The following is an 18,102-nucleotide window of genomic DNA, read 5'->3' on the forward strand; positions in this document are numbered from 1 at the left end:
ACTGATGTGAGAGATTTTCACTACTTCAGATATGCTGCAGCTTGAATGTACATTAAAAGCCAAGAGATATTCATTGCCAATAAAATATTACTCTTAAAAAAGAAAAATTGGCTTGTGCCAGCTGAACTTCGGTATCTTTCAGGAAACATCAGCGTAACAAAAATAAACAAAGCAACCAATCTTTGTCCTTTAACCAGGAATGACTTTGTGAAAAAGTATCTCTTCTTTTTTTACACGCACACACAGGCACACACACACACACAAGCGCGCGTGCACACACACACGCACACACACACACACACACACACACACACAGGACACACACAGCATTTCTATTACAAAGTACTGTTACTAAAATCCTCCTTTACAAATCATCAAGGATCGGTGTCTCTGAGAAAGTAACTGAAGTGCATTTCCAGAAGTTTTTTCTTTTATATATATATGTAGAACATTTCCATTGTTAAAACTAAAATTCAGCTACCTTTTTTTTGTTGTTGTTCAGAATTCAAGACAGACATTCAGCATGCAAAATAAAAATGCTTTTAAAATATACACAGTTTTTATTTCATGTTTAAGGATCTATATCCTTTGTCTTATTGTTCAGGCAGGCACTGTACACATACACTTAGGGTACAGACACATGCCAGTTGCATTGCTTCTGCATTCTACCAGTCACAAGGTTGATGTCATTAAAGCAACTACCATAGCAACACTAAGCAAGGCAGCAGAGACCAATCACGACTATTATTAGTAATTCATGATAAGATTTTTTTTTTGCTTATGGATTTTGTGTTGTGATAGTATATAATCTTTTTATTGTTTGCAAGAGCCGTTCTGGTTCCCTACTTGCTATTTTTGGACTCTGCATTTATCATTGATATGGTGGGTGGGGGAGGGTAGGGGGGGTGGCGAATGCGTTTCCCTAGAAACTGCAGCCTCCATTCTGCTCCAATGACATCATTCAGCTCAAGCAGAAAATAAAAATGAACTAAAAAAAACCTAACAGCAGCATAGATACTTCAGTACGCATGCGGATTGTTTACTCACTGTCACCCAGGAGGTGGAACAAACTAAATGCTTATTTTACAATATGCAACATGGGATCAAGAACATCCAAATGACTAAATCTTGCTGGCTTGTGAAGACAATGGAAATAAGAGTCATGTTATTGGATGCACCTTTCTCTGATTCTCACTCTCACTCTCTCTCTCTCTCTCTCTCTCTCTCTCACTCTCACTCTCTAGTTTGGCAGGATGCAGCACATCCACATATTAACATTTCCTTTTAGAAAAAAGTGCATGTTGGAGTCCGGGTGCGAGTAAATCAGGCCGGACCGGGCCAGGAGTAATCCTCTCACCATTACTGCACTTCCTTGGCATGCAGCAGGTCAAACTGGGTGTGTTTCTTTCTCAAACACCATCATTTGATCTCGGAGCCTGTCACGGTAACACTGGCGATGAAGGGAGCTACATTCACTAGCATGGGAGGGAAGAGTTTGGCAAGGCGGGGGGGTGGGTGGGGTGGGGTGGGGGCAGGAAAGGGTACTGATCATTGATCATCACTGACAGTACATTAAATGCATGTGCAATGATCCATCCCCAATTCAATCCATGCTCTCCTTCAAAAGCCTACGCCAATACAGTAATTGTTACCGCATCCGTACTGTGTGACTGATGTACTGATGGAGGTCTAGTTGACGGTTACTTGGGTCGGGCTGAATGTTGACCCCAGCCAGACATGCTGCAGATGGTAAGAATATTAGCTGCAGGCAGGTTGCTTTGATCACAGGCACCACCACCCTACAGCAAGTCTGGCACGATCGTAACTCCCAACTGCCATGAGAAGTTAAGTGGGGCAGCAGGGTGGAATAAAGAATCATCAAAGTATTACGAAGCATTGGGCATTCGATTCCGGTGTTTGTCAGGGGAAGGGGGTGAGGGAGTGGGTAAGAGGTAAGCCGGGAAACGTTTACTCTTCACGGATAAGCAGCCGGTAGCGGTGGTAACGAAGCTGGAAAAACATTTTCTCCAAGACCGAGTGGTTCATCCCCGGGAGCACGTAGTGTTCAGTGATGCCCACGTATCTGAATCCCAAAGACTCGTACAGCTTGTGGGCAGCCGGCTTGACAGCAGTGGTCCCCAGCACCACGGCCGAGTAGTTGTTGAGAACCGCAAACTCCAGGACCTTGCGGCCCAGGGCCTTGGCAATGCCCTTCCCTCGCTGGTCAAAGTCCACGGACATGCGGCGGAGTTCCACTGTGTTATCCTCCTCGTTGCCTCTGGCAGCCACGATGCCCACAACATTCCCGTCCAGAACTGCAACCCAGAAGCAGGAACCTATGGCAAGAAGAAGAGCTGGCTGAATATTTTGGGTTACCTGGGTTTCTGTTGACAAGGGTAGATCTTGACTATGCAATTGTGTCCATTGACTTTAATGGACATAAACATCAGACAAATGAGATTTAACAGTCGCTGTAGACCTTAATGCGCCAAGTCAAAATCTACCCTGATAATATCTCACTAACGTCAGCAATAAAAACAAAGAAAGATCTTCAAGAGTTAGTCCTACATACCTGTCACTCAAAGTTATTTATGTAAACACAACACGATCCAACATTATGAACTTTATAAGGGATGGGAGCACGTAGAAATCAACCTATATGCTCAATAAAACTGGGGTAAAATATTTTGGGTATTTGTGTAAACATCTCCCTCCTTTCCTGATCCACCCACTCTCATTCCCCATCCCCATCCCCAATGCCAAGCCCCAAACACTACCCCACCTATTCAAGTTTCCATAGGGCAGGATTTTCCCATCAGTGAGCGGGGGGCAGGGCCCATTCGCCGATGCATCAGATGACGCGCGATGACATTGGGCGGATCTCCTGACATCATCGCGCCCCATTTAAATGTTCCGGTAGGCAGGGGCTCAGCAAAATCAGCTGTGCGCCCGCCGACCTGCCAATGGCCCATTGAGGCCATTGACAGATCAATCAAACTAATTAATAGACCGGCCCGTCCAACCTTAAGGCTGTCAGACAGGCCAGGAGCCCCGGCGGGAATTAGAAAAAGCATCAAACCCTCATCCACGGGCGGGATGAGGTTTCATGGAGGTTTTAAAAAATTTAATTAAAGTTTTTAAAGATAATTATGGACATGTCCCAACACATGTGACAGTGTCACATGAGGGGACATGTCAGGGAATTTTTTTTTTTGCTATTTTTGACAGTAGAGGCGATCTCCCTGAGGCAGTGCTTAGCCTCAGGGAGGTGAGTGCGCTCTTTTGTGCGCATGTGCGACAGAGCGCACTCTCAGGTTTAGGGATTCCCCCCACCCCACACAGGGAGAGCACAGCGCTTCCGTGCGGACGTCACGCTGGGTGGGCCTTAATTGGCCCACCCACGTCAAATGGCGGCGCACCCCCGATCAGGGGCACCAATCCGAGCGCCCGCCCCTCAACTTCGCCCCCGACGGGGGGGGAAAATCCTGCCCATAGCGTTTGAGAGGGGTTAAGATATTGGAAATAAAGATTTTACCCCAATTCTGCAGAGGATTAATTTTGTTTGATCTTGTGAACTGAGGGGTCCAAGATACTCTGCCATATTGAACCTCAAAGTTGCCATCTGCAGTGATCACTCTCCTCGCCCACCCACATTTCTCAAACATTTCGGCTCTGTTATTCCTTTACAGATCGGCATTTTTGCAAGTAACGAGTTACATTGATGCGTTTTCCCTTGCTCAATGAGTTCTCTGGGGAAGTTTTGGGAAATAACATTCTTAACCCACTTCAAGTGAGAATATCGCTCAATGCAAGGCTTTTATTAGCACAATTATTTTGCATTCAATTCTCTTAAATATCCGTGAGGAATACAGGTCTAGAGCTGAAATTAACTGAATGAACGCAGATCTTTTCAAACAAATGCAGAGAGTAGAGGTCTTTATCCTGAACAAACTGAACGTTTAAGATGAAGACTTGTATTCAAACTGAACAAGTGCTCAAGCTGAAGATGTTCACGTCTTCACTTCAAACTGAACGAGTACAGGTCTTTACTTCAAACTGAATGTCTGGACAGAGTAGATGGCGAGAAACTGTTATTTTTTTTATTCACTCATGGGATGTGGGCGCCACTGGCTAGGCCAGCATTTATTGCCCATGCCTAATTGCCCTTGTTCAGAGGGCATTTAAGAGTCAACCGCATTACTGTGGGTCTGGAGCCACATGTAGGCCAGGCCAGGTAAGGACAGCAGATTTCCTCCCCTGAAGGACATTGGGAACCATTGATCGAAGGATCCAAGAACCAGAGGACACCTGTATAAGGGATTGCAAAAGTGCCAAATGAAGAAGAACTTTATTCCTACAGTGAGTGCTGGGATCTGGAATGCGCTGCCTGAGAGTATGTTGGAAGCAGATTCAACCATGGTTTCACAAGGGAATTAATCGGGGAAGCACCTGAAGAGAAAAATTTGCAGGACTGCAGGGGAATGGGACCAGCTAAACTACTCTGGCAGAGAGCCAGCAGAGACACGATGGGCCGAATAGCCTCCTTCTGTGCTTTAACCATTCTTTGATTCCATCAAATCAATCAAACTAAATGAGTACAGTACCAACAATCTGAAAGAGTCCTGTGCATGACCTCATAGAATCGTGGAAATTATAGGGCAGACGGTGGTCATTCGGCTCCCATTACCTGTGCTATACTAATCCCACCCCCTTTTACCTGTACAATGCTAATCCCACCCCCTTTTACCTGTACAATGCTAATCCCACCCCCTTTTACCTGTGCTATACTAATCCCACCCCCTTTTACCTGTACAATGCTAATCCCACCCCCTTTTACCTGTACAATGCTAATCCCACCCCCTTTTACCTGTGCTATACTAATCCCACCCCCTTTTAGCTGTGCTATACTAATCCCACCCCCTTTTACCTGTACAATGCTAATCCCACCCCCTTTTACCTGTACAATGCTAATCCCACCCCCTTTTACCTGTGCTATACTAATCCCACCCCCTTTTACCTGTACAATGCTAATCCCACCCCCTTTTACCTGTACAATGCTAATCCCACCCCCTTTTACCTGTGCTATACTAATCCCACTCCCTTTTAGCTGTGCTATACTAATCCCACCCCCTTTTACCTGTACAATGCTAATCCCACCCCCTTTTACCTGTGCTATACTAATCCCACCCCTTTTACCTGTGCTATACTAATCCCACCCCCTTTTACCTGTAAAATGCTAATCCCACCCCATTTTACCTGTGCTATACTAATCCCACCCCCTTTTACCTGTACAATGCTAATCCCACCCCCTTTTACCTGTGCTATACTAATCCCACCCTCTTTTACCTGTACAATGCTAATCCCACCCCGATTTTACCTGTGTTGTACTAACCCCCCTTTTGAATGTACTATGCTTATACCACCCCCCCCCATTTTAGTTGTGCTATACTAACACCACCCCCCTTTTACCTGTACTATACTAATCCACCCCTTTTACCTGTACTATACTAATACCACCCCTCTTTTACCTGTACTATACTAATACCACCCCTCTTTTACCTGTATTATACTAACACCACCCCCCCTTTTACCTGTACTATACTAATCCACCCCTTTTATCTGTACTATACTAATACCACCCCTCTTTTACCTGTACTATACTAATACCACCCCCCTTTTACTCGTGCTATATCATAGAGTCATAGAGGTCTGCAGCACAGAAAAAGGCCCTTTGGCCCATCGATTCTGCGCCAGTCGAACAAGTACCAAACTATTCTAATCCCATTTTCCAGCACTAAGCCCATAGCCCTGTATGCCATGGCATCACAAGTCACATCCAAATACTTCTTAAATGTTATGAGGGTTTCTGCCTCCACCACCCTTTCAGGCAGTGAGACACAGATTTCCACCACCCTCTGGGTGAAAAGATTCTTCCTCACATCCCCTCTAAACCTCCTGCCCCTTGCCTTAAATCTATGCCCCCTGGTTATTGATCCCTCCACCAAGGGGGGAAGTTCCTTCCTGTCTACCCTATCTATGCCCCTCATAATTTTATACACCTCAATCATGTCCCCCCTCAATCTCCTCTGCTCCAGGGAAAATAACTCCAGTCTATCCAATCTCTCCTCATAACTAAAACTCTCCAGCCCAGGCAACATCCTGGTAAATCTCCTCTGCACTCTCTCTAGTGCAATCAAATCCTTCCTAAAATGCGGATTCCAGAACTGCAAGCAATACTCTAGCTGTGGTCTAACTAGCGTTTTATACAGTTCCAGCATAACCTCCCTGCTCTTATATTCTATGCCTTGGATACTTGCCTCCTATGCAAGTATCCCATATGCCTTCTTAACCACCTTATCTACCTGTCCCGCTACCTTAAGGGACCGGTGGACATGCACACCAAGGTCCCTCTGATCCTCAGTACTTCCCAGGTCCTACCATTCATCGTGTATTCCTGTGCCTTGTTTGTCCTGCCCAAGTGCATCACCTCACACTTATCCAGATTAAATTCCATTTGCCACTGATCAGCCCATCTGACCAGCCCGTCTATATCCTCCTGTAATCTAAGGGTACCCTCCTCACTATTCACCACCCCACCAATTTTCATGTAATCCACAAACTTACTGATCAATCCTCCTACATTCAAGTCTAAATTGTTTATATATACCACAAACAACAAGGGACCCAACACCGATCCCTGTGGAACCCCACTGGACACAGGCATCCAGTCACAAAAACACCCCTTGACCATCACCCTCTGCTTCCTGCCACTCAGCTAATTCTGGATCCAATTTGCCAAATTGCCTTGGATCCCATGGGCTCTTACCTTTGTTATCAGTCTCCCATGCAGGACCTTATCAAAAGCCTTGCCGAAGTCCAAGTAGATCACATCAAATGCATTGCACTCATCTACACACCTAGTCACCTCTTCGGAAAATTCAATCAAATTGGTCAGACATGACCTCCCCTTAACATGCTGACTGTTCTTGATTAATCCCTGCCTCTCCAAGTGTAGATTAATTCTGTCCCTCAGAATTACTTCCAACGGTTTCCCCACCACTGAGGTTAGACTGACTGGCCTGGTTTATCCCTTCCTCCCTTCTTGAATAACGGCACCACATTGGCTGTCCTCCAGTCCTCTGGCACCTCTCCTGTAGCCAGAGAGGTTTTGAAAATTATTGCCAGCGCCCCTGCTATCTCCTCCCTTGCCTCACTCAACAGCCTGGGATACATTTCATCCGCACCTGGAGATTTATATACCTTTAAGGCTGCCAGACCACTTAGAACCTCCTCCCTTCCTATGCTAATATCTTTAATTACATCACAGTCCTTCTACCTGATTTCCACACCCACGTGGTCCCTCTCACTTGTGAACACTGACACAAAGTATTCATTAAGAACCCTACCTACATCTTCTGGCTCCACACACAAATTAGCACTATGGTCCTTAATGGGCCCTACTCTTTCCCTAGTTATCCTCTTACTCTTAATGTACTTGTAAAATAACTTTGGATTTTCATTTATTTTACCTGCCAATGTTTTTCATGCCCCCTTTTTTGCTCTCCTAATTTCCTTTTTAAGTACCCCCCTTACACATTCTATACTCCTCCAAGGCTTCCACTGTTTTGAGTCCTCAGTATCTGCCATAAGCATTCTCTTTATCCAATCCTGTATATCCCTCGACATCCAGGGTTCCCTGGATTTGTTGGTCCCATCCTTTATGTTTACTGGAATATGTTGGCCCTGTACTCTCCCTATTTCCTTCTTGAATGAGTACCACTGCTCTGATGCAGATTTACCTAAAGGTAGCTGCTCCCAGTCCACTCTGGCCAAATCATATTTGATCTTATTAAAATCGGCCTTCCCCCACTTTAGAACTCTGATTTCTGGCCCATCTTTGTACTTTTCCAAAACAAACTTGAATCTAATGGAGTTATGATCACTATCTGCAAAATGCTCCCCCACTGATACCTCTACCACTTGCCCAGCTTCATTCCCTAAAATTAAGTCTAGGACCACCCCCTCTCTTGTAGGACCTTTTACGTACCGTCTTAAAAAGCTCTCCTAGCTGCATTTTAAGAATTCCGCTCCCTCTAAACCTATCACACTATGACTAACCCAGTTAATTTTGGGAAAGTTGAAATCCCCCACTATTACTACCCTATTATTTTTGCATTTCTCTGAAATTTGCCTCCATATCTGCTCTTCTATTTTTCTCTGACTGTTTGGGGGCCTATGGTATACTCCCAGCAATGTGATTGCTCCTTTTTTGTTTCTCAGTTCTACCCATATGGCTTCATTTGAGGAGCCTTCTAAGATGTCATCCCTCCTTACTGCTGTAATAGATTCCTTGATCAATATTGTGATAGCTCCTCCTCTTTTACCTCCTTCCCTATCTTACCTGAAGACCCTATATCCTGGAATATTGAGCTGCCAATCCTGCCCCTCTCTCAACCATGTTTCTGTGAAAGCAATGACATCATACTTCCATGTGTTAATTTATGCCCTCAACTCATCTGCCTTATTCGTCAGACTTATTGCATTAAAATAAATACCACCCAACCTTGCCAAACTCACTTGTGCCTTAACTGGCCTGTAATTTCTATGCCTTCCAGACTCACTTGCTCTCTCTTCTAATTTTGGCTGTGCATCTCCCCCTGCTGAACCTCCTCTCAGGATCCCACCCCCCTGCCAAGTTAGTTTAAACCCTCCCCAAAAGCACTAGCAAACCTCCCTGCATGGATGTTGGTCCCATTCCGGTTCAGGTGCAACCCGTCCACCTTGTACAGGTCCCACCGCCCCCAGAAACGGTCCCAATGTCCCAGAAATCTAAAGCCCTCCCTCCTGCACCATCTCTCCAGCTGTGCATTCATCTGGATTAACCTACTATTTCTATTCTCACTAGTGCGTGGCACCAGAAGTAATCCAGAGATTACTACTTTTGAGATCCTGCTTTTTAATCTGTTTCCTAGCTCCCTAAATTTTGCTTGCAGGACCTCATCCCTCTTTCTGCCTTTGTCATTGGGACCAATAGGTACCACGAACCTGTCTGTTTACCCTCTCTCTTTAGAATGCCCTGCAGCCGTTCAGTGAGATCCTTGGCCCTGGTATCAGTGAGGCAACACACCATCCTGGAGTCAGTCACGTCTACAGCCGCAGAAATGCCTGCCTGTTCCCCTTATTATCGAGCCTCCTACCACTATTTCTCTTCCCCTCATTTTCTTCCCCCCCCCCACCCCGTGTAGCTGAGCCACTCACAGTGCCATGAGCGTGGCTGCACTCCCCGTCACTCTCACCATTGTCCAACATACAAAAACGGTTCTCGGGTGAGATGCACCCTGAGCATTTCCAGACTACCTGTCTGACACCTTTCTTCTGACTGATGGTCACCCATTCCCTCTGTATCTGCACGTCCGTAAGCTGTGGGGTAACCATGTCTAAAAACGTGCTTTCCAATCCCCCTTTACCTGTATTATATCAATTGCCCTGCTTTTACCTGTACTATACCAATCCCACCCGTCCTTTTGCCTGCACTATACTAACCCCACCACCCTTTTACCTGTACTATACTAATCCCACCCCATTTTTACCTGTACTATTCTAATCCCACCCTCTTTACCAGTGCTGTACTCATCCCACCCCCTTTTTACCTGTACTATACTAACCCCACCACCCTTTTACCTGTACAATACTAATCCCACCCCTTTTATCTGTACTATACTAATCCCATCCCCTTTTACCTGTACTACACTAATCCCACCCACCTTTTTACCTGTGCTATACCTATCCCACCGCCTTTTAACTGTGCTGTACTAATTCCACCCCCTTTTACCTGTACTAAACTAATCCCACCCATGATTTTCAGAGTTACAGAATCACAGTGCAGAAGAGGCCCTCCAGTCTATTGAGTCTGCACTGACACGTGAGAAACACCTGACCTACCTACCTAATCCCATTTACCAGCACTTGGCCCATAGCCTTGAATGTTATGATGTGCCAAGTGCTCATCCAGGTACTTTTTAAAGGATGTGAGGCAACCCACCTCCACCACCCTCCCAGGCAGTGCATTCCAGACCGTCACCACCCTCTGGGTAAAAAGATTTTTCCTCACATCCCCCCTAAACCTCCTGCCCCTCACCTTGAACTTGTGTCCCCTCCTGACTGACCCTTCAACTAAGGGGAATAGCTGCTCCCTATCCACCCTGTCTATGCCCCTCATAATCTTGTGCACCTTGATCAGGTCACCTCTCAGTCTTCTCTGCTCCAACGAAAACAACCCAAGTCTATCCAACCTCTCTTCATAACTTAAATGTTTCATCCCAGGCAACATCCTGGTGAATCTCTCCTCTGCACCCCCTCCAGTGCAATCACATCCTTCCTATAATGAGGTGACCAGAACTGCACACAGTACTCCAGCTGTGGCCTCACCAAGGTTCTATACAACTCCAACATGACCTCCCTACTTTTGTAATCTATGTCTCGATTGATAAAGGCAAGTGTCCCATATGCCTTTTTCACCATCCCACTAACATGCCCCTCCACCTTCTGAGATCTATGGACACACACGCCAAGGTCCCTTTGTTCCTCAGAACTTCCTAGTGTCATGCCGTTCATTGAATACTTCCTTGTCAAATTACTCCTTCCAAAGTTTAGTACCTCACACTTTTCAGGGTTAAGTTCAATCTGCTACTTATCTGCCCATTTGACCATCCCATCTATATCTTCCTGTAGCCCAAGACACCCAACCTCACTGTTAACCACCTGGCCAATCGTTTACCCGTGCTATACCTATCCCACTGCCTTTTAACTGTGCTGTACTAATCCCACCCTCTTTTACCTGTACTATACTAATCCCACCCCCCCTTTTATCTGTGCTATACTAATCTTCCCCTTTTACCTGAACAATACTAATCCCACCACCCTCCACCACCCACCCCTTCCCACCCTCTTCAAGTTTCACATCCTTAAGTATCTGCCCAATTCCCTTTTAAAATTATTTATGGAATCAGCTCCCACTATCTTTTCATCTGGTGTGTTCCTGATCCCATCAATTCTCGGTGAAAAACAGCCCTCTTCATCTCTCCTCTCAATTTTTTCCAATGATTTTAAATCTCTGATCTCTAGTTATTGACCCACTCGCCAAAGGGAATAGGTTTTTTAGTCACTAAATTAAAGCCTCTCATCATCTTAAATGCTTCTATTAAGTTACCTCTCTGTCCCTTTGGAACATAAGAAATAGGAGCAGGACTAGGATATTCAGCCCCTCGAGCCTGCCCCACCATTCACCTAAATCATGGCTGATCTGCTACCTCAATGCCATTTTCCCACACTATCCCCTTATTCCTTGATGTCTTTAATACCTAGAAATCTATCGATCTCAGTCTTGAGCATACTCGATGACTTTCCACAGTTCTCATTTTTCCAACCTCCCCTCATAACTGAAGTCCATCTCCCCTGGTAAACCTCCTCTGCACCCTCTCCGAGGCTCTTCCACCTCTCCTGAAGGGTGGTGCCCAGAATTGCACACAATACTGCAGCTGTGGCCAAATCAGCGAAGGTCCAGGACATGACTTATCTGCTTAATTCCTCCATTTCTCAAACCAACAAACCCGTTCATTTTTCTAAACACAGTCGCAATTTGCCTTGTCACCTCTAAGGATTTGTGTGAATGGACACCGAGGCTCCTCTGCTGATTTACACTTTTCAAAATCATGCTATTTATAGTAATGCTGTCCTTCCATATTAATCCTCCTCAACAGCATCACTTTGCACTTCTCCGCTGCCCATCTCCCCATTATCACGAGACATTACTTTTCCGCATCCAGTATCGCTTTCAAACTTAAAAGATGCTGCCCTTTACCGCTGAGTCTAGGTTGTTTTAATAAAACTGCGGAGAGAAACGAAACCAAAGCTCCTAATTTTCTGCCTTCCATTTTCAGCTTTTTCAAAAATATATTCCTTCATGGGCCTCACCGGCAAGGCCAGCATTTGTTACCCATCCCTAATTGCCCTTTGAACTGGGAGACTTGCTAGGGTCATTTCGGAGGGGCAGTTAAGAGTCAACCAACGTTGCTGTGGGTCTGGAGTCACACGTAGGCCAGACCAGGTAAGGACGGCAGATTTCCTTCCCTACAAGGACATTAGTGACCCGGATGGGTTCCTACGACGATCGCTTCGTGGTCACCATTACTGAGGCTAGCTTTCAATTCCAGATTTTTTTTTATTAATTGAACTTATTCAAACCCGTGTCCCCAAACCTGTAGCCTGGGCCTCTACTAGGTCAGTGACATTATCGCTACACCACCGCCTACCCCAATAAGGAGCTTTGCTTCCCTCTCTTTTGAATGTTTAAAAATAAGGGGCTGTCCACTTAAAACAGAGATGAGGTGAAATATTTTCACTCAGAGGGTCTCTTCCTGAAAAGGTGGTGGAAGCAGAGTCTTTGAATATTTTTATGGCAGAGATGGTTAGATTCTTGTTAAGCAAAGGGGTGATATGTTATCGGGGGTAGGTGGGATGCAGATTTCAGATTACTGTCAGATCAGCCATGATCTTATTAAATGGTGGAGCAGGCTCGAGGGGCTGAGTGGCCTCCTCCTGTGTCTTGTGTGTATGTTCGTATGAATCTACACTCGGGTTCCCATCTCCCTACCAAGTTGGTTTAAATGCTTCCTAACGGGACTAATAAACCTCCCCATAGTGATAATGGTCCTGGTTCCGTTGCCCAGATCCCATCTCCCCCAGAACTGGTCCCAGTGTCTCAGGAATCTAAAGCCCTCCCTCCTGCGCCGTCTCTCCAGCCGCGCATTTAGCTGCTTTGTCCTCCAGTTTCCATACTCACTAGCTCACAGCACCGGGAACGATCTTATTAATCTTTCCTGGCTCCCTAAAATCGGCCTCCAGGACCTCATCCTTCATTCTACCTACGTCACTGGCACCGATGTGGGCCACAACCTCTGGCTGTTCACCCTCCTCCCTCTGAATGTCCTGCAGCTGCTCAGTGACAAAATTCTTGATCCTGGCACCAGGGAGGCGACACATGATCCTGGAATCATGTCTGCAGCTGCAGAAACTCCTGCCTATCCCCCTAACTATCAAAACCCCTATTGCTATTGCTTTCCTGAGCTCTCTCCATCCCACACTGCACAGCTGTGCCTCCCATGCTGTTGTGGAGCTAGCTCTTGCTGTAACCCTCCCAAAGGAACCATCACGCTCACCAATCAATAACAGTTTGAAAGATGCAAGATGCAGTCAGGGACTTCCTGCATTGCTTTGTTGGTCTTAATCTTAAACAAACTGCTTACTCCCAGCAAACGGAATGAGTTATAGGTCTTCACTATCAGCCATGGCTCAGGTGATAGCACTGTTAGAAGGTTCTGGGTTCAAACCCCACTCCAGAGACTTGCAGACGCTAACTAAGGCTGACACATCTAGTGTAGTGCTGAGGGACTACTGCACTGTCGGAGATACTGCCTTTTGAATGAGATGTTAGGCTGAGGAGCCGTCTGTCTGTTCGGGTGCGTGTAAAAGATCCACTGGTGTGATTTTGAAGAAAAGCAGGAGGGCTATCCTTGCTCTCCTAACCGATGCTTACACATTCATTAATCACTAAAACAGATTGCTTGATCATTATCATATTGTTGTTTGTGGGAGCTTGCTGTGTGCAAACTGACTCTGATATTTCCTACTTCACACAATCAGTACACTTCAAAAGTACTTAATTGGCTGTAAAGCACTTTGGGACATTGGGAGATCATTAACGTCGCTATATAAATGCACGTTTTTCTTTTCTGTCACCACAAACTAATTGAACGAGTGAATCCATGCCTTCAGTTCAAAGCAACTGAATGCGAATATAGGCCTTCAGTTAATGAGACAAAGTCTTACACGTCTTCACTGACAATCTCTTGAATCCTTTTATTTTTAGGGCTGAAAATAAATCTTGAAATTGTCTACAAGGACTACGGGACACAGCTTTAATGTTTTGGGCAAGAGATGCAGGAGAATGAGGGTGAATTTTTTTTTACACAGCAACTGGTAATGACCTAGCGCTCGCTGCCTATGTGGGTGCTGGAAGCTGAGAAGATTAATCTTTTCAAAAGGAAATTGAATGGGCATTTGAGGGAAACTAACCTGCAGGGCTAGGGGTATAGAATGGGATTGACTGGAATGCTCTACAGAGAGCCAACATGGATTAAATGGACCAAATGGCCTCCTTCTGTGCTGTAATGACTCCATTATGGCAAAGAGCATTACAGACTTCATACTTAAGTGAGTATTGGGCTGGGAGCTAAGATAACAAAACAGCATTTATCTGGACTTACTGCTGAATAGAAAAGCAGGAAAATGGGACATCAGACCACTGCCCTTCAATATGACCGTCAACAAGTGAAGACCAGCGAGCTGGGAAGGGCCCAGATTTTGCTGCAGTACTGAGTGAATAACAACTACACAAAATACCTGTAGACCGATGACAAAAGACAAGAATCAGGCTGCAGAACTTGTTCCATTGGAGACACGAGTTCTGTCACGGGAAGAATCCTTTTAGGTGGGGAGGTGTTCATGGTTTTCCGCTCCTGTGCTCGCCAACCTCTCATTTTCCACCCATCTGTTTTAAAGGACAGGGATCAGGGGCTGCAAGCACAGAATCAGAAAACCTTTGTCAGCTTGTTCCGAGTCACACAGGAAATTGGTTTAATTTTCACCAACTTCACTTTTAAGCCCATAAATATATGCAGACCATCTGGTCATTTATTTAATTGTGGGACCTCACTGTGTACAAGATTGCTGCCGTGTTTCCCTACATAACAGCGACTCCGGCCGGAATTTTCCAGCCCCCCTCATGCTGATGGGATCTTCCGGTCCCAGCGATGTGGACGGAGAGGTCAATGGCTCGGCGGAGCTGGAAAATCCCGGCCTACACTTCAGAACGTTCTTTACCGGCTGTAAAGTGCTTTGGGATGTCCCTACGCTCATTAAATGGCAAGTGTAAGTCTGTTACGCTTTAGGAATAGCAACACAACAATCTCTTCTGCTTTTATTTTGCTTCAGTTTCATTTGATCCCCTTCCCCAACTCCACCAGCCTTAGGAAATCCACTGCTACCTGAACTGAGGGGGTCAACGTGAGATATGGGCCAAGGATCATCGTGAGGGTCTGGCCCAGTCTCGTCACAGCTTATCAGAGGGACCATGAAAACCCAGGTCCATGTTCTCCTCCAACAGGCCCATCCTCAAGTTGATAGAACCCTTGTTCATAGCCCCTTGAGCTGTACTCCACTACCATCAATGCCACGCGCGCTGTTGTGTTTTAGTTTCAGTTGGGTCACCCTTCTCCTGGTCGGATGAACAAAATAAGCCAGAGGTTTCTGCACCATTCCGGGCAATGGCCCTCTGGGACCAATTGACAAGAGCATATGACATGGCAGGACAGCCTATGCTGCATTTAATTCCCTGCAGCAGAGGAAAAGAATGACATAGAATGCACAGCACACAAGCAGGCCATTCAGCCCAACTTGTCTATGCTGGTGTTTACGCTCCACATGAGCCTCCCCCCACCCCTCTTCAACTATCCTATCAACTTATCCTTCCATTCCTCTCTGTCCTCAAGCATTTACCTAGACTCCCATTAAATGTATCGATGCTATACGCCTCAACTATTCCTTGTTGGTACCACATTCTCACTGCTCTCTCTCTCTGGGTAAGGAAGTTTTTCCTGCATTCCTCATTGGATTTATTAGTGACCGTCTTATATTTATGGCTTCTCCTGGTCTCCCCAACAGGTGGAAACATCTTCCCTACATCTACCCTTTCACAATCAACCAGGTCAGCCTCTCAGCCTTCACTTTTCGCAGCTTATTCTGCCTTTCCTGACAAGTTTTTGCAGCTTTTTCACTGCCTCGGTATCCTTTTTACAACATGGAGCCCAGGACCCAGCACAACCCACGCCCACCAGGATGCATTGCCAGACCGACCAAGAACCATTGCATATGTGACTGGCATCAGCGCGTAATGAGGAATTCACCAAAACAGCTCAAACTCACAGGGTTTGCAAGCTAGCTACTCCACTGAGAAGATCAGCAAGTCGACACGGACTGTTGCCTATCTTTATTGTTGGTTTGTTGGGAGTCGAAAAATGTTTGATCACCAGGCTAGCATGTTCAGGAAAATACTGGAGCATGTGAACAGGAGCCGATCATCCCTCTGTTCTGTCACTCAAGTAGATCACAGCTGATCTTTATCTCAACCCCATTTACCTTGGCTCCCTATCCAATAATGCAAAGTGGGAAACAGTATTTGATTTAGAGTCTGTTACACCCAGGGTCTATACTATGCAGTATTTATTCCGTTTGAGATTTCACACACACCACCACCTGGTGAGCTCCTGTTTTAACAAACAATAAGGGCCAATTTTAACCTATTGTGAATGGGCTTTAAGTGAGTTTCAAGTTGGCAAACTGTAACTAATGGAGTGCCATGGGGATCAGTGCTGGGGACTCAACCATCTATATTCATGACAGTCGCTGGGTCAAAATCCTGGAACTCCCTTCCTAACAGCACTGTGGACGTACCCACACCACATGGACTGCAACGGTTCAAGAAGACCACAAGCTCACCATAAACTTCTGAAGGGCAATTAGGGATGGGCAATAAACGTTGGCCTAGCCAGTGAAGCCCACATCCCATAAATGAATTTTAAAAATGTGAATAAAGGATGAAAGGGCCAACTGTATTGTAGGTAAATTTGCTGACGATACAAAGATAGGTAGGAAAGAGATGAGGAGGGCAGAAAGAGTCTGTAAAGGGATATAGGGAGATTACGTGAGTGGCCTTAAAACTGGCAGATGGAATATAATGTGGGAAAATATGAGGTTGTCCACTTTGGCAGGAAGATTAGAAAGCAGAATATTGCTTATATAGAGAGAGACTGCAGAATGCTGTGGTACAAAGGGATCTGGGTGTCCTTGCGCATGAATCACAAAATGTCAGCATGTGGGTACAGCAAATAATGAAGAGGGCAAATGGAATGTTGGGCTTTATTGTAAGAGGCGGGTGGAGTATAAAAGTAGGGAAGTCTTGCTCCAACTGTACAGGGCATTGGTTACTTAAGGACGGATATACTCAACCTAGAGAGGGTTCTCTCATCTGATTGCTGAAGTGAAGGGTTGTGTTATGAGGAAAAGTTGAGCAGGTTGGGCCTAGACACATTGGAGTTTAGAAGAATGAGAGGTGGTCATATTGAAACATAAAATATACTGAGGGGACTTGGGGGTGAATGCTGAAAGGATCTTTCCCCTTGTAAAGAAATCTCGAACTAGGACGCACAGCTTAAAAATAAGGGATCTCCCATTTAAGATGGAGATGAGGAGGAATTTCTTTGTCAAAGGGTCGTTAGTCTTTGGAGTTTTTTCCCACAGAGAGCAGTGGAGGCAGTCACTGAATATGTTCAGGGCTGGGTTAGACAGATTTATGATCTACCTGGGGAGTGAAAGGTTATGGGGTGCAGGCAAGAAAGAGGTGGTAAGGTGACAATCAGTTCAGCCATGATCATATTGACTGGTGGGGCAAACTTGATGGTTTAAATGACCTATTCCTGTTCCTATTTCTTATGATCGAAGAATCTTATAGCAACATAGGATTGTAAATAGGAAGCGATCTGGCAGCTCATTATACACCCCAGCTGATTTTCTCTTCAAATTACTTCAATAAAAAGGAATAAAGAGCAGTATGTATACCAGGTTTATCATGAACCAGGTGCATATCGGGTGTATCATGAATAGGGTTTATAATGAACTGGGTGTATACTGGATTTATCATGAACAGGGTTTATAATGAACTGGATGTATATCAGGTTTATAATGAACCTGGTGTATATTGAGTTTGTAATGAACCGGGTGCATATTGGGGTTGTAATGAACTGGGTGCATATTGGGTTTGTAGTGAACCGGGTGCATATTGGGTTTGTAATGAACCGGGTGCATATTGGGTTTGTAATGAACCGGGTGCACATTGGGTTTGGAATGAACCGGATGCATATTGGGTTTGTAATGAACTGGGTGCATACTGGGTTTGTAATGAACCAGGTGTGTATTGAGCTTGTAATG

The 18,102-nt window shown here is 45.4% G+C and overlaps 1 protein-coding gene across 1 annotated transcript in view; it reads right to left on the minus strand.

The window, feature by feature from the left end:
- Positions 1 to 1,536: 1,536 nt before the first annotated feature.
- The window catches only part of nat8l (N-acetyltransferase 8-like), a 51,665-nt gene continuing 35,099 nt past the window's right edge, over positions 1,537 to 18,102 (minus strand). Inside the window, exon 5 of the mRNA XM_041186553.1 lies at positions 1,537 to 2,336. Within this exon, the coding sequence (XP_041042487.1) occupies positions 1,969 to 2,336 (368 nt within the window). The 3' untranslated portion in view covers positions 1,537 to 1,968. The remainder of the gene's footprint in view (positions 2,337 to 18,102) is intronic.

The sequence above is a fragment of the Carcharodon carcharias genome, chromosome 4 (genome assembly GCF_017639515.1).
Source record: "Carcharodon carcharias isolate sCarCar2 chromosome 4, sCarCar2.pri, whole genome shotgun sequence".
In the NCBI taxonomy this organism is placed as follows: Eukaryota; Metazoa; Chordata; class Chondrichthyes; order Lamniformes; family Lamnidae; genus Carcharodon; species Carcharodon carcharias.